Raw genomic sequence first — 22801 nt, 5'->3', positions numbered from 1 at the left:
TTATATTTTGTCCAAAAATGGATGCACCAATCGCAGATTTCCCCTTTAATGAGTGTGTCTCTCGTTCAGAGTGGGCAGCATTTCACAGAGGGGTTCTCTGTACTGAGGGGTTGGTTACTTCCTCACTGGTTTCCGATAAAAACAGGGGGATGTCTTCCATTTCATATGCCCTCCCCATGCTTTTGGCTACAACTTAAATAGGAGTTGATCCAGGTTCCATTTCATGCTTTTGGCTACAACTTAAATAGGAGTTGATCCAGGTTCCTTTTCATGCTTTTGGCTATAACTTAAATAGGAGTTGATCCAGGTTCCTTTTCATGCTTTTGGCTATAACTTAAATAGGAGTTGATCCAGGTTCCTTTTCATGCTTTTGGCTATAACTTAAATAGGAGTTGATCCAGGTTCCATTTCATGCTTTTGGCTATAACTTAAATAGGAGTTGATCCAGGTTCCATTTCATGCTTTTGGCTATAACTTAAATAGGAGTTGATCCAGGTTCCTTTTCATGCTTTTGGCTACAACTTAAATAGGAGTTGATCCAGGTTCCATTTCATGCTTTTGGCTATAACTTAAATAGGAGTTGATCCAGGTTCCTTTTCATGCTTTTGGCTATAACTTAAATAGGAGTTGATCCAGGTTCCATTTCATGCTTTTGGCTATAACTTAAATAGGAGTTGATCCAGGTTCCTTTTCATGCTTTTGGCTATAACTTAAATAGGAGTTGATCCAGGTTCCTTTTCATGCTTTTGGCTATAACTTAAATAGGAGTTGATCCAGGTTCCTTTTCATGCTTTTGGCTATAACTTAAATAGGAGTTGATCCAGGTTCCTTTTCATGCTTTTGGCTATAACTTAAATAGGAGTTGATCCAGGTTCCATTTCATGCTTTTGGCTATAACTTAAATAGGAGTTGATCCAGGTTCCATTTCATGCTTTTGGCTATAACTTAAATAGGAGTTGATCCAGGTTCCATTTCATGCTTTTGGCTATAACTTAAATAGGAGTTGATCCAGGTTCCATTTCATGCTTTTGGCTATAACTTAAATAGGAGTTGATCCAGGTTCCATTTCATGCTTTTGGCTATAACTTAAATAGGAGTTGATCCAGGTTCCATTTCATGCTTTTTGGCTATAACTTAAATAGGAGTTGATCCAGGTTCCATTTCATGCTTTTGGCTATAACTTAAATAGGAGTTGATCCAGGTTCCATTTCATGCTTTTGGCTATAACTTAAATAGGAGTTGATCCAGGTTCCATTTCATGCTTTTGGCTATAACTTAAATAGGAGTTGATCCAGGTTCCATTTCATGCTTTTGGCTATAACTTAAATAGGAGTTGATCCAGGTTCCTTTTCATGCTTTTGGCTACAACTTAAATAGGAGTTGATCCAGGTTCCTTTTCATGCTTTTGGCTATAACTTAAATAGGAGTTGATCCAGGTTCCTTTTCATGCTTTTGGCTATAACTTAAATAGGAGTTGATCCAGGTTCCATTTCATGCTTTTGGCTATAACTTACATAGGAGTTGATCCAGGTTCCATTTCATGCTTTTGGCTATAACTTAAATAGGAGTTGATCCAGGTTCCATTTCATGCTTTTGGCTATAACTTAAATAGGAGTTGATCCAGGTTCCATTTCATGCTTTTGGCTATAACTTAAATAGGAGTTGATCCAGGTTCCATTTCATGCTTTTGGCTACAACTTAAATAGGAGTTGATCCAGGTTCCATTTCATGCTTTTGGCTACAACTTAAATAGGAGTTGATCCAGGTTCCATTTCATGCTTTTGGCTACAACTTAAATAGGAGTTGATCCAGGTTCCATTTCATGCTTTTGGCTACAACTTAAATAGGAGTTGATCCAGGTTCCATTTCATAACCCGTAACTATGGAGGATGTAGAGAAAATGAGAAGACAGGAAATACTCGTCCTACCTGTGTCCTTGAGTCTAATCTACTGTTCTTGTTTTGTGTGTGATATGTGTATGTGTGTGTGTGTGTGTGTGTGTGTGTGTGTGTGTGTGTGTGTGTGTGTGTGTGTGTGATGTGTGTGTGTGTGTGTGTGTGTGTGTGTGTGTGTGTGTGTGTGTGTGTGTGTGTGTGTGTGTGTGTGATGTGTGTGTGTGTGTGTGTGTGTGTGTGTGTGATGTGTGTGTGTGATGTGTGTGTGTGTGTGTGTGATGTGTGTGTGTGTGTGTGATGTGTGTGTGTGTGTGTGTGTGTGATGTGTGTGTGTGTGTGTGTATGTGTGTGTGTGTGATGTGTGTGTGTGTGTGGTGCGTGTGTGGGTGTGTGTGATGTGTGTGTGTGTGTTGTGTGTGTGTGTGTGTGTGTGTGTGTGATGTGTGTGTGTGATGTGTGTGTGTGTGTGTGTGTGTGTGTGTGTGTGTGTGTGTGTGTGTGTGTGTGTGTAGTGTGTGTGTGTGATGTGTGTGTGTGTGTGTGTGTATGTGTGTGTGTGTGTGTGTGTGTGTGTGTGTGTGTGTGTGTGTGTGTGTGTGTGTGTGTGTGTGTGTGTGTGTGTGTGTGTGTGTGTGTGTGTGTGTGTGTGTGTGTGTGTGTGTGTGTGTGTGTGTGTGTGTGTGTGTGATATGTGTGTACCTCCGTCAGAGCCTGGTGTGGGTCTTGGAATAGGGGCCTGCTGTCTAACCCTAGAGAACAGTGCTCCAGCCATCTACATCCACAGTCTGGCCCCCGGCTCTGTCGCCAAGATGGATGGACGACTCAGGTAAGTCACAACCCCATCAGGCTCTCCTCAAAAACCTCCCTCACATCCTCACTCCCTTAGTCACTGATCTAGGATCATCTCATACTCTGTCTCTCCTCACAACCCCACTCCCTTAGTCACTGATCTAGGATCATCTCATACTCTGCCTCTCCTCACAACCCCGCTCCTTTAGTCACTGATCTAGGATCATCTCATACTCTGTCTCTCCTCACAACCCCGCTCCTTTAGACACTGATCTAGGATCATCTCATACTCTGTCTCTCCTCACAACCCCGCTCCTTTAGTCACTGATCTAGGATCATCTCATACTCTGTCTCTCCTCACAACCCCGCTCCTTTAGTCACTGATCTAGGATCATCTCATACTCTGTCTCTCCTCACAACCCCACTCCCTTAGTCACTGATCTAGGATCATCTCATACTCTGCCTCTCCTCACAACCCCACTCCCTTAGTCACTGATCTAGGATCATCTCATACTCTGTCTCTCCTCACAACCCCGCTCCTTTAGTCACTGATCTAGGATCATCTCATACTCTGTCTCTCCTCACAACCCCGCTCCTTTAGACAGAGATCAGTGGAGGCTGGTTACACTTTAAATCGGAGGACAGCTCATTGTAATGGCTGTAATGGAATGAATGGAACGGTTAATGATGTGTTTGATACTGTTCCATTCATTCCGTTACAGCCATTACAGTAAACCTATCCTCCGATTTAAAGTGTAGCCAGCCTCCACTGGCACAGATCCACATGTTAAAGTCATTTATCAGCAGGAGAAATGCCAAACTGACCTTAGTGCAGAGAAGCCTCACCTTAAATTTAAGAAAGATATAAAACACATTTTAGAAATATGAAATAAGGCAAACGCAATACTAAAGGAAGGGGGATCTTTTTGAATATGAAAGTGGATGAAAAACTGATTTGGCTCATTAATCTATATGATCCAAATCAGGATGATCCATAATTCTTCGAAAAGATTTATACCAATTTATTGAACTTACAGGCAACAAATGCTCAAATCATTATGGTGGGAGACTATAACACAGTGTTAAGTACCTCAAATATTATGGACACATTAGAAATAGTGGATATCTGGAGACTAAAAAACCCGGACCTAGTGAGATATACATGGAGGAGACTTAATCAGCCAGAGGAGTACTCAAGTATTTGATACACTGCCGATTTTGCAGGTTTTCCTACTTACAAAGCATGTAGAGGTCTGTAATTTTTATCATAGGTACACTTCAACTGTGAGAGACGGAAAAATCCAGAAAAAGACATTGTATGATTTTTAAGTAATTAATTTGCATTTTATTGCACATTTCACATGGACTTCACATGGACGATACATTGGAGATAATATACGACAACTACTAGAAATAATAGAGGAGTTAAACAAGGGTGTCCGCTGTCACCATATCTATTTGTTATGGCCATTAAAATGCTAGCTATTAAAATCAGATCAAATAACAACATTAGAGGATTAGAAATCCAAGGCTTAAAAGGTGTCCATGTATGCCGATGACTCAAATTTTATATTAAGTCTGCACGCTAGATCCCTGCAATGTCTCATTGAATATCTAGATAACTTTTCTGGACTCTCTGGACTAAAACCTAATTATGATAAGTGTACCATATTATGTATTGGATCTTTAAAAAACACAACTTTTACATTACCCTGCAGTTTACCTATAAAATGGGCTGACGGCGAAGTAGACATACATGGTATTCATATCACAAAATATATAAATGAGATCTCCACAATGAATTCCAATAGAAAATAGAAAAATAGTAAAGATAGACAAGATCCTGCAACCATGGAGAGGTAAATACTTATTTATGGGAATATTCCCCTGATTAACTCCTTAATCATATCTCAGTTTATTCACTTACTTATGGCGCTGCCTACTCCTGATGATTTTGTTTTTCAAATCATATGAGCAAAACATATTTAGCTTTATCTGTGATGCTAAACCAGACAAGATAAAGCGTGCCTATCTATATAATGAATATGAACTGGGTGGGTTGAGATTATTACATATAACAGCACTAAACCTCTCTCTAAAAGCATCACTTATTCAAAAGTTTTACTTGAACCCTAAATGGTTCTCAAGTAGGTTACTAAGAAAAGCTCATCCATTGTTTAAAAATGGCCTTTTTGAGTTTGTGCAGATTACCACGTCTCATTTTTGATTAATTTAAAAAATATATTTTTTTCAAAGTATCGCTCTTTTTTTCAAACAAGCATTGCAGAGCTGGCTACAATTTCAATTTCATCCCCCTGAAAAGATAGAACAAATATTACAACAAATATTATGGCTGAACTCAAATGTGCTGGTTGATAAAATACCTGTATTTATGGGAAAGATGTTTCAAAAGGGTATATTGTTTTTAAATGATATTGTTAATTAGAATGGTAGAGTTATGTCTTTCATGGAGTTATCAGAATTGTATGGGAAGGTCTGCTCAATCCAAGAATACAACCAATTGATTACAGCATTACCCCCCAAAATGGAGGAGGCAGGTGGCAGTGGGAGGAGGTAGGGAACTGATCTGTCTGCCCAATATAAAGGATCAAAACTGGCAGAGGAACAAAAATATCATAAATAGGAAAGTATAGCAGTTTCATTTGAGGACCAGGATGTTGACAGCTGTGCCATAAAGAGATTTTTGATGTACCGATTCCATGGTACAGGGTGTATGAGTGGGTATATAAAACAACGCAAGATTCAAGACTTCGTACTATTCAGCTAAAATTATTATATAGAATTCTTGCCACCAACAAAATATTGAATATTTGGGGCATACAATCATCAAAGCTCTGTAGATTTTGTTGTGAAGATACAGAATCAATTGACCATTTATTTTGGTATTGCCCTCTTCAGGAATGGCTGAAAATGCATAACATTGATCTAAAATTGACTCTAGAAATAGCACTGTTGGGAGATCTGGAGAGACCGGGTCAGTCAATTACTAATATAATAATACTCTTAGTAAAAGTATTTATCTTCAACTCGCAATCTGTGTATTCTAATCGATTAGATAGATTGAAATTGTATGTTAAACATCACAGCATAGTTGAAAGATATATGGTGAGTAGAAATCCGAAGAGGGTGGCCAGCAGAGACAGGTGGGATGGGCTGAGTCTTGGGATGTGGAATTGGAGACGAGTGGGAGTGGAGTTGCTTGGCAGGGGATAGAATGACGGTCAAAGATAAAAGTCTAAAAAAATAAAGTCAAAATAAAACATTACAAGAAGTAAGTTTGAATTACACCGAGGGGCAGTGTTGATACAGCTAATGCCCGTTTGCCTGAGGCTGATGCCGTGCAGGGGTTTCTATACATGCATATACACACACTCTCATTCAAATGCACACACGTGCACATACACGGACACACACACACACGTAAATTAGTGCCATACATACACTCAAACATATCCAGTTGGCCCTGCTGTAATGATTTTTGTTGTCCTTGATGTCTTCTGTTGCTTTCTGTATTCCTTTGTCTTTCTCTTTTTTTCTCTTTTGTTAATTTTGTTGGTGGGGGTGGGGGTGGGGGGTCTTGGGGGTGGGGATTGGAATTATTAAATTTTTCTCGGGGGGTGGTCTCGGATTGTTGAGGGGCAGCTCTCGGGGAACTGTGGGGGGATCTGGCGGTTGGGAGCTTGGGCCAGTGGCTGATAAGTCGCTGGTTCAGGTCCCTGTCTCTGACCTCGTGGGAGATCTGTCGACGTGCCCTTGAGCAGGGCGTTGACCCTGGTTACTTCTGTGTGTCGCTCTGGATGGGAGTCTGTTAGATATGATGTAGTTGTTGAGCGGCTTCACTGCCAGTGTATTGCTCTGGATGGGAGTCTGTTAGACATGATGTATGTTTTAAATATTCAATAATAAAAAAGAACAACAAAAAATGCAATACAAAAAAAATAGTAAGAAGTACAGGTTTAGGATTGTCATTATATCACTCTTTTGTTGCACCCCAGGACATGCAGATGAGCTTCATGATTTATATAGATTCACTGAAACCCACACTAACACACAGTTATATTAACAGTATTGCACTTTTCATGTAGCCTAATTATGTCCAGCTAATAGCCTAACCACCGATCAAGCAACATTATAGATTAAGCGTTCAAATGCTGTTTCTGCAGGATTATTTTTGCTACGAGAATACTGGTCAAATTCAAATAGGAAAAGATGGGACCGACATCCTACCAGTTCCAACCCGTCGTTGCTATGCGACATCCTACCAGTTCCAACCCGTCGTTGCTATGCGACATCCTACCAGTTCCAACCCGTCGTTGCTATCGACATCCTACGAGTTCCAACCGTCGTTGCTATGCAACATCCTACCAGTTCCAACCCGTCGTTGCTATGCGACATCCTCACGAGTTCCAACCCGTCGTTGCTATGCGACATCCTACCAGTTCCAACCCGTCGTTGCTATGCGACATCCTACCAGTTCCAACCCGTCGTTGCTATGCGACATCCTACCAGTTCCAACCCGTCGTTGCTATGCGACATCCTACCAGTTCCAACCCGTCGTTGCTATGCGACATCCTACCAGTTCCAACCCGTCGTTGCTATGCGACATCCTACCAGTTCCAACCCGTCGTTGCTATGCGACATCCTACGAGTTCCAACCCGTCATTGCTATGCAACATCCTACCAGTTCCAACCCGTCGTTGCTATGCGACATCCTACGAGTTCCAACCCGTCGTTGCTATGCGACATCCTACCAGTTCCAACCCGTCGTTGCTATGCGACATCCTACCAGTTCCAACCCGTCGTTGCTATGCGACATCCTACCAGTTCCAACCCGTCGTTGCTATGCGACATCCTACCAGTTCCAACCCGTCGTTGCTATGCAACATCCTACCAGTTCCAACCCGTCGTTGCTATGCGACATCCTACCAGTTCCAACCCGTCGTTGCTATGCGACATCCTACCAGTTCCAACCCGTCGTTGCTATGCGACATCCTACCAGTTCCAACCCGTCGTTGCTATGCGACATCCTACCAGTTCCAACCCGTCGTTGCTATTTAGCGACTTTTTCTGTGTTTATCTTTATTTTTTTACAAAACGTTCATAATATTATCACATATGACCAACCAAGCACTTCTGGACATCAGATCTACAGATACTAACCTCGATTTCGACTTCAAATCCGACTTCAACTCCGACTCAGCTGTTCCCTTGTTCATACCGGACCCGATTCCTTTGGTTCGCAGGCGTACACGCGGGAGACGTGCCGGCATCCTTGTGAGGTTGAGACGAAGAGAGTATCGACCGGCACCCCCTCCGTTCTATTGGCAAATGTCCAGTCACTCTAGAATAAGATGGATGAGCTTCGTTCAGGAGTCTCCTATCAGAGAGACTTGAAAAGCTGCAATATTATACACCGTGCAGAGACGTGGCTGGGTGACTCTATGTACGTAGGACTCAGTGGTTTCTCCATGCAGTGGCACGGTCGGACGAAGGCGGCCTCAGGCAAGTCCAAAGGGGGAGGGGTGTGTCTCTTCATAAACTGCGCTGCTTCCATTGTGAAGTAAAAGCTTTTGCTCACCTGATATAGAATACCCCATGGTAAGCTGCAGACCATTTTATCTACCAAAAGAGTTCTCATCCGTAATCATCACAGCTGTATACTTCCTTCCACAACACCACTTTGCCACTCAACGAACTGTATGGGGCCATAAACAAACAAGAAACCGTTCACCCAGAGGCAGCGTTTCTGGTGGGCGGAGACTTTAACGTGGGGAGACTTAAAACCGTCCTACCTCACTTCTACCAACACGCCTCCTTCGCCACTAGGGGCGCTAAAACTCTAGAACACTTTTATTCTACCCACAGAAACGCAAACAAGGCCCTCCCTCGTCCTTCCTTCGGGCAAATCTGACCATACTGGCACACTGCAGATGGATAATGTTGCTGGTAGGCTAGTGTTGCTGGTACACTGCAGATGGCTAGAGTTGCTGGTATACTGCAGATGTCTAGAGTTGCTGGTATACTGCAGATGTTTAGAGTTGCTGGTTCACTGCAGATGGCTAGAGTTGCTGGTATACTGCAGATGGCTAGAGTTGCTGGTATACTGCAGATGGCTAGAGTTGCTGGTATACTGCAGATGGCTAGAGTTGCTGGTTCACTGCAGATGGCTAGAGTTGCTGGTATACTGCAGATGACTAGAGTTGCTGGTATACTGCAGATGGTAGTGTTGCTGGTATGGCTAGTGTTGCTGGTACAGGTTTGAATGGTTTGGTGTTATCTGTTGGTATATATCTCTCTATATCTCTCTCTCTGTATCTCTCATCAGCTCTCTCTCTTTCTCTCTCTAGCTCTCTCTCTCTCTCTCTGTATATCTCTCTCTCTCTTTCTCTGTCTCTCTCTCTCTCTCTCTCTCTCTCTCTCTCTCTAGCTCTCTCTCTCTTTCTCTGTATCTCTCTCTCTCTTTCTCTCTCTCTCTCTAGCTCTCTCTCTCTCTCTGTATCTCTCTCTCTCTTTCTCTGTATCTCTCTCTCTCGCTATCTCTCTATCTCTCTCTGTATATCTCTCATTCTCTCTTTCTCTCTCTCTCTCTCTCTCTCTCTCTCTCTCTCTCTCTCTCTCTCTCTCTCTCTCTCTCTCTCTCTCTCTCTCTCTCTCTCTCTCTCTCTCTCTCTCTCTCTCTCTCTCTGTATCTCTCATCAGCTCTGTATCTCTCATCAGCTCTCTCTCTCCCCTCTCTCTCTCTCTCTCTCTCTCTCTCTCTCTCTCTCTCTCTCGCTCTCTCTCTCTCTGTATATCTCTATTTCTCTCTCTTTCTCTCTCTCTTTCTCTCTCTCTTTCTCTCTCTGTCTGTATCTCTCATCAGCTCTGTATCTCTCATCAGCTCTCTCTCTATCTCTCTCTCTCCCCCCTCTCTCTCTCTAGCTCTCTCTCTCTCTGTATATCTCTCTTTCTCTCTCTCTTTCTCTCTCTCTCTCTCTCTCTCTCTCTCTCTCTCTCTCTCTCTCTCTCTCTCTCGTATATCTCTTTCTCTCTCTCTATCTGTATATCTCTTTCTCTCTCTCTTTCTCTCTCTCTCTCTCTCTCTGTATATCTCTCTTTCTCTCTCTCTCTCTCTCTCTCTCTCTCTCTCTCTCTCTCTCTCTCTCTCTCTCTCTTTCTCTCTCTGTATTCTTCAGGCTTCGTGTTATTAATACTAACAGATTGTGTGTGTGTGTGCGTGCGTGTGTGTGTGTATCTCTAGTCGAGGGGACCAGGTCTTGGAGCTGGACTCTGTGAGTCTACGCCATGCGGCCCTGAGTGAGGCCTACGCTATTCTAAGTGAGTGTGGACCCGGACCAGTCGGCCTCATCATCAGCAGACACCCCAACCCCAAGGTAACACACACAGTGAAACCATCCTTCTCTATCTTCACCGTCATATGCTACGCCCTGCAATTAAACACCACTGCCACCTGCTGGCCTGGTGCTAATTATCCTACTACATCAATCATTCCAACCCACCAAAACAACATAACTCATGGTTTTCCTCCAACATTCCTCCTACACTCAGTTAATAAAGACATTGAGGAGTTGCACGGTCTGGGTGGTTTTGGAGAGAGAGAGAGAGAGAGAGAGAGACACAGAGAAAGAGACAGAGACAGAGACAGAGACAGAGACAGAGACAGAGACAGAGAGAGAGAGACAGAGAGAAAGATAGAGATAGAGAGAGAGAGAGAGAGAGAGAGAGAGAGAGAGAGAGAGAGAGAGAGAGAGAGAGAGAGAGAGAGAGAGAGAGATACAGAGAGAGAGAGAGAGAGAGAGAGAGAAAGAGAGAGAGATACAGAGAGAGAGAGAGAGAGAGATACAGAGAGAGAGAGAGAGAGAAAGAGAGAAAGAGAAAGAGAGAGAGAGAGAAGAGAGAGAGAGGGGGGCTACAGTAGAATGTGCTGACTCGTCATAATGTAACCATAAATTATCTCTGCTGTTAATGAAGCATGCAGGGTGGTGCAAGAGGCTGTAGTTTCCTGCTTTCTACAGGCGTATGCTACCACTTCAAATTTGACAGAGGGTGGAACATTTCTGTGTGACTGGGGGTTGGATGGGTCAGGGGGTTGGAGGGGTCAGGGAGTAACGTATTGGTGTAGATAAATCACTCAGAGAGAGACCGAGAGAGAGGGAGGCAGACAGAGAGAGAGAGGGACAGACAGAGTGAGAGAGGGAGAGAGAGAGAGAGACAGAGGGAGAGAGAGACAGACAAACAGAGAGAGAGGGAGAGGGAGAGAGAGAGAGAGACAGACAGAGAGAGAGGGAGAGAGAGAAAGAGAAAAAGAGAGAGAGAGAGAGACTTTTACACAGCGTGTTTTAACCAGGTTCTCTAGCCAAGCGGGAACCCCATTTTTATGGTGAGCTGAAGAGGAAGTGGCCTCTGCTAAGAGAGAGAGGAAGAGGGGGAAGAGCGGGATAGATGGAGAGAGAGAGAGTGAGAGGGGGAGAGAGAGTAACCCCAGCTCTCTGCATGCTATCGCTTTAAGCTGCAGCATCAACACATCAAAGCATGTTAATGTTTGTCAGGCTGATCAGATGCTGTTAACTCATCCAACATGTTAATGTTTGTCAGGCTGATCAGATGCTGTTAACTCATCCAACATGTTAATGTTTGTCAGGCTGATCAGATGCTGTTAACTCATCCAGCATGTTAATGTTTGTCAGGCTGATCAGATGCTGTTAACTCATCCAGCATGTTAATGTTTGTCAGGCTGATCAGATGCTGTTAACTCATCCAGCATGTTAATGTTTGTCAGGCTGATCAGATGCTGTTAACTCATCCAGCATGTTAATGTTTGTCAGGCTGATCAGATGCTGTTAACTCATCCAGCATGTTAATGTTTGTCAGGCTGATCAGATGCTGTTAACTCATCCAGCATGTTAATGTTTGTCAGGCTGATCAGATGCTGTTAACTCATCCAACATGTTAATGTTTGTCAGGCTGATCAGATGCTGTTAACTCATCCAGCATGTTAATGTTTGTCAGGCTGATCAGATGCTGTTAAAATCATCCAGCATGTTAATGTTTGTCAGGCTGAGTGATAATGGATGTCATTACTTTTTAAAGGACTGTAGTTGGATGCTTGGGAGGTGAACCCTGAGCAGGGTTTCTGTTAGCTACTAGAGTTAGTTAGTCCTACTCCTACCAAGCTACATCAAAACCATTTTATATTTCTTAACATTACAAATTGAAGTGTTGTTCTGTTCTTATACTTTAGGTTATCTTATAAAGCCTATCAGCTTGGGTTAACTATCTAAATGATTGAGCTTTATAATCCAGAACATTATATTGTGGTGATGCCAGCTGACATCCCTCTGGTAGTCCTCTGTTGTTGTTTCTGTCAACTTGTCTGTTCTGATCCAGAGCGCCTGGCCTTGACTGGCCTTCTCTGGCCTTGACTGCCTTGACTGGCCTTGACTGGCCTTGACTGACCTTGACTGGCCTTGACTGGCCTTGACTGGCCTTCCCTGGCCTTGACTGGCCTTGACTGGCCTTCCCTGGCGTTGACTGGCCTTGACTGGCCTTCTCTGGCCTTGACTGCCTTGACTGGTCTTCCCTGGCCTTGACTGGTCTTCCCTGGCCTTGACTGGCCTTGACTGGTCTTCCCTGGCCTTGACTGGCCTTCTCTGGCCTTGACTGGCCTTGACTGGTCTTGACTGGCCTTGACTGGTCTTCCCTGGCCTTGACTGGTCTTCCCTGGCCTTGACTGGTCTTCCCTGGACTTGACTGGTCTTCCCTGGCCTTGACTGGCCTTGACTGGCCTTGACTTCATTGACATCTGGTGGTTACATTGTGCCAAACACCTGTTGCTCTAGTGTCTCATAGGAGTAGTGCTGATCTAGGATCAGGTCCGTCTGGTCCATATAATCATTATGATCTAAAATGCAAAAATGATCCTTGATCAGCACTACTGTGAGTCTAGGGCCTGGATGGTGAATGTGGTTTGATGAGTGTTTCCTGAACGTTCCTCTCTGTTTTGTTCCTTCAGGTTTCAGAGCAGGAGATGGATGATGTAATCGCTAGGTCTTCACACAGAGACAGCCTGAGTAAGGACGGACACGCCTCTCACACTCTAGGTCTGTCTGTCTGTCTCTCTCTCTCTTTCTCTTGCTCTCTTTCTCCTCTCTCTCACCTCTCTCTCTCTCTCTCTCTCTCTCTCTCTCTCTCTCTCTCTCTCTCTCTCTTTTTTTTATTTTTATTTTTATTTCACCTTTATTTAACCAGGTAAGCCAGTTGAGAACAAGTTCTCATTTACAACTGCGACCTGGCCAAGATAAAGCAAAGCAGTGCGATAAAAACAACAACACAGAGTTACATATGGGGTAAAACAAAACAAAGTCAAAAATACAACAGAAATACATATATATACAGTGTGTGCAAATGTAGCAAGTTATGGAGGTAAGGCAATAAAATAGGCTATAGTGCAAAATAATTACAATTAGTATTAACACTGGAATGATAGATGTGCAAGAGATGATGTGCAAATAGAGATACTGGGGTGCAAATGAGCAAAATAAATAACAATATAGGGATGAGGTAGTTGGGTGGGCTAATTTCAGATGGGCTGTGTACAGGTGCAGTGATCAGTAAGGTGCTCTGACAACTGATGCTTAAAGTTAGTGAGGGAGATAAGAGTCTCCAGCTTCAGAGATTTTTGCAATTCGTTCCAGTCATTAGCAGCAGAGAACTGGAAGGAATGGCGGCCAAAGGAGGTGTTGGCTTTGGGGATGACCAGTGAGATATACCTGCTGGAGCGCAGACTACGGGTGGGTGTTGCTATGGTGACCAATGAGCTAAGATAAGGCGGGATTTGCCTAGCAGTGATTTATAGATGGCCTGGAGCCAGTGGGTTTGGCGACGAATATGTAGTGAGGACCAGCCAACAAGAGCGTACAGGTCACAGTGGTGGGTATTATATGGGGCTTTGGAGACAAAACGGATGGCACTGTGATAGACTACATCCAATTTGCTGAGTAGAGTGTTGGAGGCTATTTTGTAAATGACATCGCCGAAGTCAAGGATCGGTAGGATAGTCAGTTTTACGAGGGCATGTTTGGCAGCATGAGTGAAGGAGGCTTTGTTGCGAAATAGGAAACCGATTCTAGATTTAACTTTGGATTGGAGATTCTTAATGTGAGTCTGGAAGGAGAGTTTACAGTCTAACCAGACACTTAGGTATTTGTAGTTGTCCACATACTCTAGGTCAGACCCGTCGAGAGTAGTGATTCTAGTCGGGTGGGCGGGTGCAAGCAGCGTTCGGTTGAAGAGCATGCATTTAGTTTTACTAGTGTTTAAGAGCAGTTGGAGGCTACTGAAGGAGTGTTGTATGGCATTGAAGCTCGTTTTGGAGGTTTGTTAACACAGTGTCCAATGAAGGGCCAGATGTATACAAAATGGTGTCGTCTGCGTAGAGGTGGATCTGAGAGTCACCAGCAGCAAGAGCGACGTCATTGATATACACAGAGAAAAGAGTCGGCCCAAGAATTGAACCCTGTGGCACCCCCATAGAGACTGCCATAGGTCCAGACAACAGGCCCTCTGATTTGACACATTGAACTCTATCTGAGAAGTAGTTGGTGAACCAGGCAAGGCAGTCATTTGAGAAACCAAGGCTATTTAGTCTGCCAATAAGAATGCGGTGGTTGACAGAGTCGAAAGCCTTGGCCAGGTCAATGAAAACGGCTACACAGTACTGTCTATTATCTATCGCGGTTATAATATCGTTTAGGACCTTGAGCGTGGCTGAAGTACACCCATGACCAGCTCGGAAACCGGATTGCATAGCGGAGAAGGTACGGTGGGATTCGAAATGGTCGGTGATCTGTTTGTTGACTAGGCTTTCAAAAACTTTTGAAAGGCAGGGCAGGATGGATATGGGTCTGTAACAGTTTGGATCTAGAGTGTCACCCCCTTTGAAGAGGGGGATGACCGCGGCAGCTTTCCAATCTCTGGGGATCTCAGACGTTACGAAAGAGAGGTTGAACAGGCTAGTAATAGGGGGTTGCGACAATTTCGGGGCTAGTTTTAGAAAGAAAGGGTCCAGATTGTCTAGCCCAGATGATTTGTAGGGGTCCAGATTTTGCAGCTCTTTCAGAACATCAGCTGTCTGGATTTGTGTGAAGGAGAAGCGGGGGGCATGGGCAAGTTGCAGCGGAGGGTGCAGAGCTGGTGGCCGGGTAGTGGTAGCCAGGTGGAAAGCATGGCCAGCCGTAGCAAAATGCTTGTTGAAATTCTCGATTATTGTAGATTTATCGGTGGTGATAGTGTTTCCTAGCCTCAGTGCAGTGGGCAGCTGGGAGGAAGTGCTCTTATTTTCCATGGACTTTACAGTGTCCCAAAACTTTTTGGAGTTAGTGCTACAGGATGCAAATTTCTGTTTGAAAAAGTTAGCCTTTGCTTTCCTAACTGCTTGTGTATATTGGTTCCTAACTTCCCTGAAAAGTTGCATATCGCGGGGCTATTTGATGCTAATGCAGTACGCCACAGGATGTTTTTGTGCTGGTCAAGGGCAGTCAAGTCTGAGGAGAACCAGGGGCTATATCTGTTCTTAGTTCTGTATTTTTGAATGGAGCATGTTTATTTAAGATTGAGAGGAAATTACTTTTAAAGAACAACCAAGCATCCTCTACTGACGGAATGAGATCTATATCCATCCAGGATACCTGGGCCAGGTCAATTAGGAAGGCCTGCTCGCTGAAGTGTTTTTGGGAGCGTTTGACAGTGATGAGGGTGAGTCGTTTGACCGCGGACCCGTTACGGACGCAGGCAATAAGGCAGTGATCGCTGAGATCCTGGTTGAAGACAGCGGAGGTGTATTTAGAGGGTAAGTTAGTCAGGATGATATCTATGAGGGTACCCATGTTTACGGATTTAGGGTTGTACCTGGTAGGTTCGTTGATAATTTGTGTGAGATTGAGGGCATCTAGTTTAGATTGTAGGATGGCCGGGGTGTTAAGCATATCCCAATTTAGGTCACCAAGCAGTACGAACTCTGAGGATAGATGGGGGGCAATCAATTCACATATGGTGTCCAGGGCACAGCTGGGGGCTGAGGGGGTCTGTAGCAAGCGGCAACAGTGAGAGATTTATTTCTGGAAAGGTGGATTTTTAGAAGTAGAAGCTCAAACTGTTTGGGCACAGACCTGGATAGTATGATAGAGCTCTGCAGGCTATCTCTACAGTAGATTGCAACTCCACCCCCTTTGGCAGTTCTATCTAGACGGAAAATGTTATAGTTGGGGATGGAAATTTCAGAATTTTTGGTGGCCTTCCTAAGCCAGGATTCAGACACTGCTAGAACATCAGGGTTGGCGGAGTGTGCTAACGCAGTGAATAACTCAAACTTAGGAAGGAGGCTTCTGATATTTATGTGCAGAAAACCAAGACTTTTACGGTTACAGAAGTCAACAAATGATAGCTCCTGGGGAGTAGGAGTGATACTGGGGGCTGCAGGGCCTGGGTTAGCCTCTACATCACCAGAGGAACAGAGGAGGACTAGAATAAGGATACGACTAAAGGCTTTAAGAACTGGTCTTCTAGTGCGTTGGGTACATAGAATAAAGGGGGCAGTTCTCCGGGCGTTGTAGGAAAGATTCAGGGCATTATGTACAGAAAAGGATATGGAAGGATATGAGTACAGTTCAGGTAACCCTAAGCGTTGGGTAACAATGAAAGAGATAGCGTCACTGGAGGCACCGATTGAGCCGGTCTCGGCATGTATGGGGGGTGGAACAAAGGAACTATTTGAGGCAGTTTGAGAGGGACTAGGGGTTCTACAGTGAAATTGTATAATAAGAACTAACCCAAACAGCAATAGGCAAGGCATAATTGACATGGGAGAGAGGCATAAAGCAGTCACAGGTGTTATTAGAGAGAGCTAAGACAACAACTGGAAATAGCGATAACGTTTGGACTAAGGCTAAACAGAATAAACAGGACAGGGTACCGTGTAAAGGAACAGTCCAGCAGGCATCAGCTGTGCAGCTGAGTGATCATAAGGTCCAGTGAACAGCAATATGTGAGTCCGAGAGCAGTTCAAATTGGTGCTTCAGCACAGCTAGCAGGGAGCACAGTTGTAGTTTGCGTGTGCTAGCGGGCCGGGGCTGGCAGATGGATCTTCGTGGTCGTCGCATAACGGGAAGCCTGTTGAAACCACATCAGAATATTTCGTCGGCAGACCAGTCGTGTTGGATCGGCGGGGGCTCAGTGTCAACACTAGGAGGTCCCGTCCGGTTGACAGAGAGGTAGATAGCCGGGAGATGGGCCTGAGGCTAGCTCAAGGCTAACTGGTGCTTGCTATAGGGCAATGGTAATCAGCCAACAACAGGTTGCAGCTAGCTAGCTGGTTGCGATGATCCGGCGCTAGGGTCCAGTGATTCCGGCAGAAAGTCCAATAAGTTCTGGGTCGATAGCACGCTGGGTCGATAGCACGCTGTGCAGACTGGCCGACGAATTGTCCAGGCTAGAGCTAGAGCTGGCTGGTGGATAGTGTAGGCCACGGACAGTGGTGAAGACGCTAACGGTGACTAATAACAGGTAGCCATTCAGTTGCAGCTACCTATTTTCAGCTTACGGTTCTTGATGAAAGTTATAAAGAAATAGTAGAATCCTTTCCACGTTGGGTGAGGCGGGTTGCAGGAAAGTATATTTAGTTAAAGAATGAAAAGTAAAAATTGAGAAATATATACAAAATAGACACAAAAAAAAAAGAAACGGGATATTTACACAAGGAGAATGAATAAAAGCGACCGCACTGCTACGCCATCTTGGAAGAATCTTCTCTCGCTCTCTCTCTCCTCTCTCTCACCTCTCTCTCTTTCTCCTCTCTCTCACCTCTCTCTCTCTCTCTGTCTCTCTGTCTCTCTCTCTCTCTCTCTCTCTGTCTCTGTCTCTCTCTCTCTGTCTCTCTCTCTCTCTCTCTCTCTCTCTCTGTCTCTGTCTCTCTCTCTCTCTCTCTCTCTCTGTCTCTCTCTCTCTCGCTCTCTCTCTGTCTCTCTCACCTCTCTCTCTTTCTCCTCTCTCTCACCTCTCTCTCTGTCTCGATGAAGAGACTGTCAATTATTTTTTAAAGAGTTTCAGGGCTCTATTTTCGGCTGGTGGTGAGGAGGCACAAGTGTCAAACACACGTTAGTTTTAAATTTAGTCATTTAAAAACGGGCGCTCTGGCATTTTCAAGCCCAACTCCAGGTTTGTCAATTTATTTGTCTAACATCAGCTCACTTCCTTAAACATGGGCAAAAGTGAAAATTTCATGCAGCGCTAATGGGAAGTTTTAAGACCTGTAAAAAGCAGGTGTTAACGGTGACACAGTTGATAATGGCATGGATTTTGACAGTGGAATCGCAGCCTATCCAGCCATGATACCGATGGAAGAGAGATGTGCATTTTATGCCTGTGAATCTTGTATTTAGAAACAAAAAACGATTGGTTTCCCCCATTTCGTTTAATTTGACTAAAAACCAAGCATAGCTTACTCTCCCCTTAATCAAGGCTGGATTTGCAGCATCGCATAGGTGTGTTCTTTTAACCTGGCCATTAGCCGATTAGCCTATGAATAAAGGGGTTTTAAGTCAAAATCAAATTGTATTCATCACATGCGCCGAATACAACTGGTGTAGACTTTACGGTGAAATGATTGCTTATGAACCTTTCCCAATGATGCAGACTTTAAACATAACAATAACTAGTAAAATAGTAACTAATACAAGAGGAATACAATTAAATACACAAGAATGGAGCAACATACAGGAAGTACCAGTACCAGATCAATGTGGAGCTATATACAGGGAGTACCAGTACCAGATCAATGTGGAGCTATATACAGGGAGTACCAGTACCAGATCAATGTGGAGCTATATACAGGGAGTACCAGTACCAGATCAATGTGGAGCTATATACAGGGAGTACCAGTACCAGATCAATGTGGAGCTATATACAGGGAGTACCAGTACCAGATCAATGTGGAGCTATATACAGGGAGTACCAGTACCAGATCAATGTGGAGCTATATACAGGAAGTACCAGTACCAGATCAATGTGGAGCTATATACAGGGAGTACCAGTACCAGATCAATGTGGAGCTATATACAGGAGTACCAGTACCAGATCAATGTGGAGCTATATACAGGAAGTACCAGTACCAGATCAATGTGGAGCTATATACAGGGAGTACCAGTACCAGATCAATGTGGAGCTATATACAGGGAGTACCAGTACCAGATCAATGTGGAGCTATATACAGGGAGTACCAGTACCAGATCAATGTGGAGCTATATACAGGGAGTACCAGTACCAGATCAATGTGGAGCTATATACAGGAAGTACCAGTACCAGATCAATGTGGAGCTATATACAGGGAGTACCAGTACCAGATCAATGTGGAGCTATATACAGGAAGTACCAGTACCAGATCAATGTGGAGCTATATACAGGGAGTACCAGTACCAGATCAATGTGGAGCTATATACAGGGAGTACCAGTACCAGATCAATGTGGAGCTATATACAGGAAGTACCAGTACCAGATCAATGTGGAGCTATATACAGGGAGTACCAGTACCAGATCAATGTGGAGCTATATACAGGAAGTACCAGTACCAGATCAATGTGGAGCTATATACAGGGAGTACCAGTACCAGATCAATGTGGAGCTATATACAGGAAGTACCAGTACCAGATCAATGTGGAGCTATATACAGGAAGTACCAGTACCAGATCAATGTGGAGCTATATACAGGGAGTACCAGTACCAGATCAATGTGGAGCTATATACAGGAAGTACCAGTACCAGATCAATGTGGAGCTATATACAGGAGTACCAGTACCAGATCAATGTGGAGCTATATACAGGAAGTACCAGTACCAGATCAATGTGGAGCTATATACAGGGAGTACCAGTACCAGATCAATGTGGAGCTATATACAGGAAGTACCAGTACCAGATCAATGTGGAGCTATATACAGGGAGTACCAGTACCAGATCAATGTGGAGCTATATACAGGGAGTACCAGTACCAGATCAATGTGGAGCTATATACAGGAAGTACCAGTACCAGATCAATGTGGAGCTATATACAGGGAGTACCAGTACCAGATCAATGTGGAGCTATATACAGGGAGTACCAGTACCAGATCAATGTGGAGCTATATACAGGGAGTACCAGTACCAGATCAATGTGCAGCTATATACAGGAGTACCAGTACCAGATCAATGTGGAGCTATATACAGGGAGTACCAGTACCAGATCAATGTGGAGCTATATACAGGAAGTACCAGTACCAGATCAATGTGCAGCTATATACAGGGAGTACCAGTACCAGATCAATGTGCAGCTATATACAGGGAGTACCAGTACCAGATCAATGTGGAGCTATATACAGGAAGTACCAGTACCAAATCAATGTGTAGCTATATACAGGAAGTACCAGTACCAGATCAATGTGGAGCTATATACAGGGAGTACCAGTACCAGATCAATGTGCAGCTATATACAGGGAGTACCAGTACCAGATCAATGTGGAGCTATATACAGGGAGTACCAGTACCAGATCAATGTGGAGCTATATACAGGGAGTACCAGTACCAGATCAATGTGGAGCTATATACAGGGAGTACCAGTACCAGATCAATGTGGAGCTATATACAGGGAGTACCAGTACCAGATCAATGTGGAGCTATATACAGGAAGTACCAGTACCAGATCAATGTGGAGCTATATACAGGGAGTACCAGTACCAGATCAATGTGGAGCTATATACAGGGAGTACCAGTACCAGATCAATGTGGAGCTATATACAGGGAGTACCAGTACCAGATCAATGTGGAGCTATATACAGGGAGTACCAGTACCAGATCAATGTGGAGCTATATACAGGGAGTACCAGTACCAGATCAATGTGGAGCTATATACAGGGAGTACCAGTACCAGATCAATGTGGAGCTATATACAGGGAGTACCAGTACCAGATCAATGTGGAGCTATATACAGGGAGTACCAGTACCAGATCAATGTGGAGCTATATACAGGGAGTACCAGTACCAGATCAATGTGGAGCTATATACAGGGAGTACCAGTACCAGATCAATGTGGAGCTATATACAGGAAGTACCAGTACCAGATCAATGTGGAGCTATATACAGGGAGTACCAGTACCAGATCAATGTGGAGCTATATACAGGGAGTACCAGTACCAGATCAATGTGGAGCTGTATACAGGGAGTACCAGTACCAGATCAATGTGGAGCTATATACAGGGAGTACCAGTACCAGATCAATGTGGAGCTATATACAGGGAGTACCAGTACCAGATCAATGTGGAGCTATATACAGGGAGTACCAGTACCAGATCAATGTGGAGCTATATACAGGGAGTACCAGTACCAGATCAATGTGGAGCTGTATACAGGGAGTACCAGTACCAGATCAATGTGGAGCTATATACAGGGAGTACCAGTACCAGATCAATGTGGAGCTATATACAGGAAGTACCAGTACCAGATCAATGTGGAGCTATAGACAGGGAGTACCAGTACCAGATCAATGTGGAGCTATATACAGGGAGTACCAGTACCAGATCAATGTGGAGCTGTATACAGGGAGTACCAGTACCAGATCAATGTGGAGCTATATACAGGGAGTACCAGTACCAGATCAATGTGGAGCTATATACAGGAAGTACCAGTACCAGATCAATGTGGAGCTATATACAGGGAGTACCAGTACCAGATCAATGTGGAGCTATATACAGGGAGTACCAGTACCAGATCAATGTGGAGCTATATACAGGGAGTACCAGTATCAGATCAATGTGGAGCTATATACAGGGAGTACCAGTACCAGATCAATGTGGAGCTATATACAGGGAGTACCAGTACCAGATCAATGTGGAGCTATATACAGGGAGTACCAGTACCAGATCAATGTGGAGCTATATACAGGGAGTACCAGTACCAGATCAATGTGGAGCTATATACAGGGAGTACCAGTACCAGATCAATGTGGAGCTATATACAGGAAGTACCAGTACCAGATCAATGTGGAGCTATATACAGGGAGTACCAGTACCAGATCAATGTGGAGCTATATACAGGGAGTACCAGTACCAGATCAATGTGGAGCTGTATACAGGGAGTACCAGTACCAGATCAATGTGGAGCTATATACAGGGAGTACCAGTACCAGATCAATGTGGAGCTATATACAGGAAGTACCAGTACCAGATCAATGTGGAGCTATATACAGGGAGTACCAGTACCAGATCAATGTGGAGCTATATACAGGGAGTACCAGTACCAGATCAATGTGGAGCTGTATACAGGGAGTACCAGTACCAGATCAATGTGGAGCTATATACAGGGAGTACCAGTACCAGATCAATGTGGAGCTATATACAGGAAGTACCAGTACCAGATCAATGTGGAGCTATATACAGGAGTACCAGTACCAGATCAATGTGGAGCTATATACAGGGAGTACCAGTACCAGATCAATGTGGAGCTATATACAGGGAGTACCAGTACCAGATCAATGTGGAGCTATATACAGGGAGTACCAGTACCAGATCAATGTGGAGCTATATACAGGGAGTACCAGTACCAGATCAATGTGGAGCTATATACAGGGAGTACCAGTACCAGATCAATGTGGAGCTATATACAGGGAGTACCAGTACCAGATCAATGTGGAGCTATATACAGGGAGTACCAGTACCAGATCAATGTGGAGCTATATACAGGAGTACCAGTACCAGATCAATGTGGAGCTATATACAGGGAGTACCAGTACCAGATCAATGTGGAGCTATATACAGGAAGTACCAGTACCAGATCAATGTGGAGCTATATACAGGGAGTACCAGTACCAGATCAATGTGGAGCTATATACAGGAGTACCAGTACCAGATCAATGTGGAGCTGTATACAGGGAGTACCAGTACCAGATCAATGTGGAGCTATATACAGGGAGTACCAGTACCAGATCAATGTGGAGCTATATACAGGAAGTACCAGTACCAGATCAATGTGGAGCTATATACAGGGAGTACCAGTACCAGATCAATGTGGAGCTATATACA

General features: G+C 44.1%; 1 protein-coding gene across 1 annotated transcript in view; it reads left to right on the top strand.

Annotated features, from left to right (window-relative positions):
• The window catches only part of LOC121587209 (PDZ domain-containing protein 2), a 246977-nt gene that overhangs the window by 182435 nt on the left and 41741 nt on the right, over positions 1-22801 (top strand). Inside the window, exons 13-15 of the mRNA XM_045212254.1 lie at positions 2604-2721; positions 9946-10078; positions 12718-12805. Of these exons, the coding sequence (XP_045068189.1) occupies positions 2604-2721; positions 9946-10078; positions 12718-12805 (339 nt within the window). The remainder of the gene's footprint in view (positions 1-2603; positions 2722-9945; positions 10079-12717; positions 12806-22801) is intronic.

Source organism: Coregonus clupeaformis, unplaced genomic scaffold (genome assembly GCF_020615455.1).
Source record: "Coregonus clupeaformis isolate EN_2021a unplaced genomic scaffold, ASM2061545v1 scaf0002, whole genome shotgun sequence".
Taxonomy (NCBI): domain Eukaryota; kingdom Metazoa; phylum Chordata; class Actinopteri; order Salmoniformes; family Salmonidae; genus Coregonus; species Coregonus clupeaformis.
This window is presented reverse-complemented; position numbering and strand designations above follow the sequence as displayed.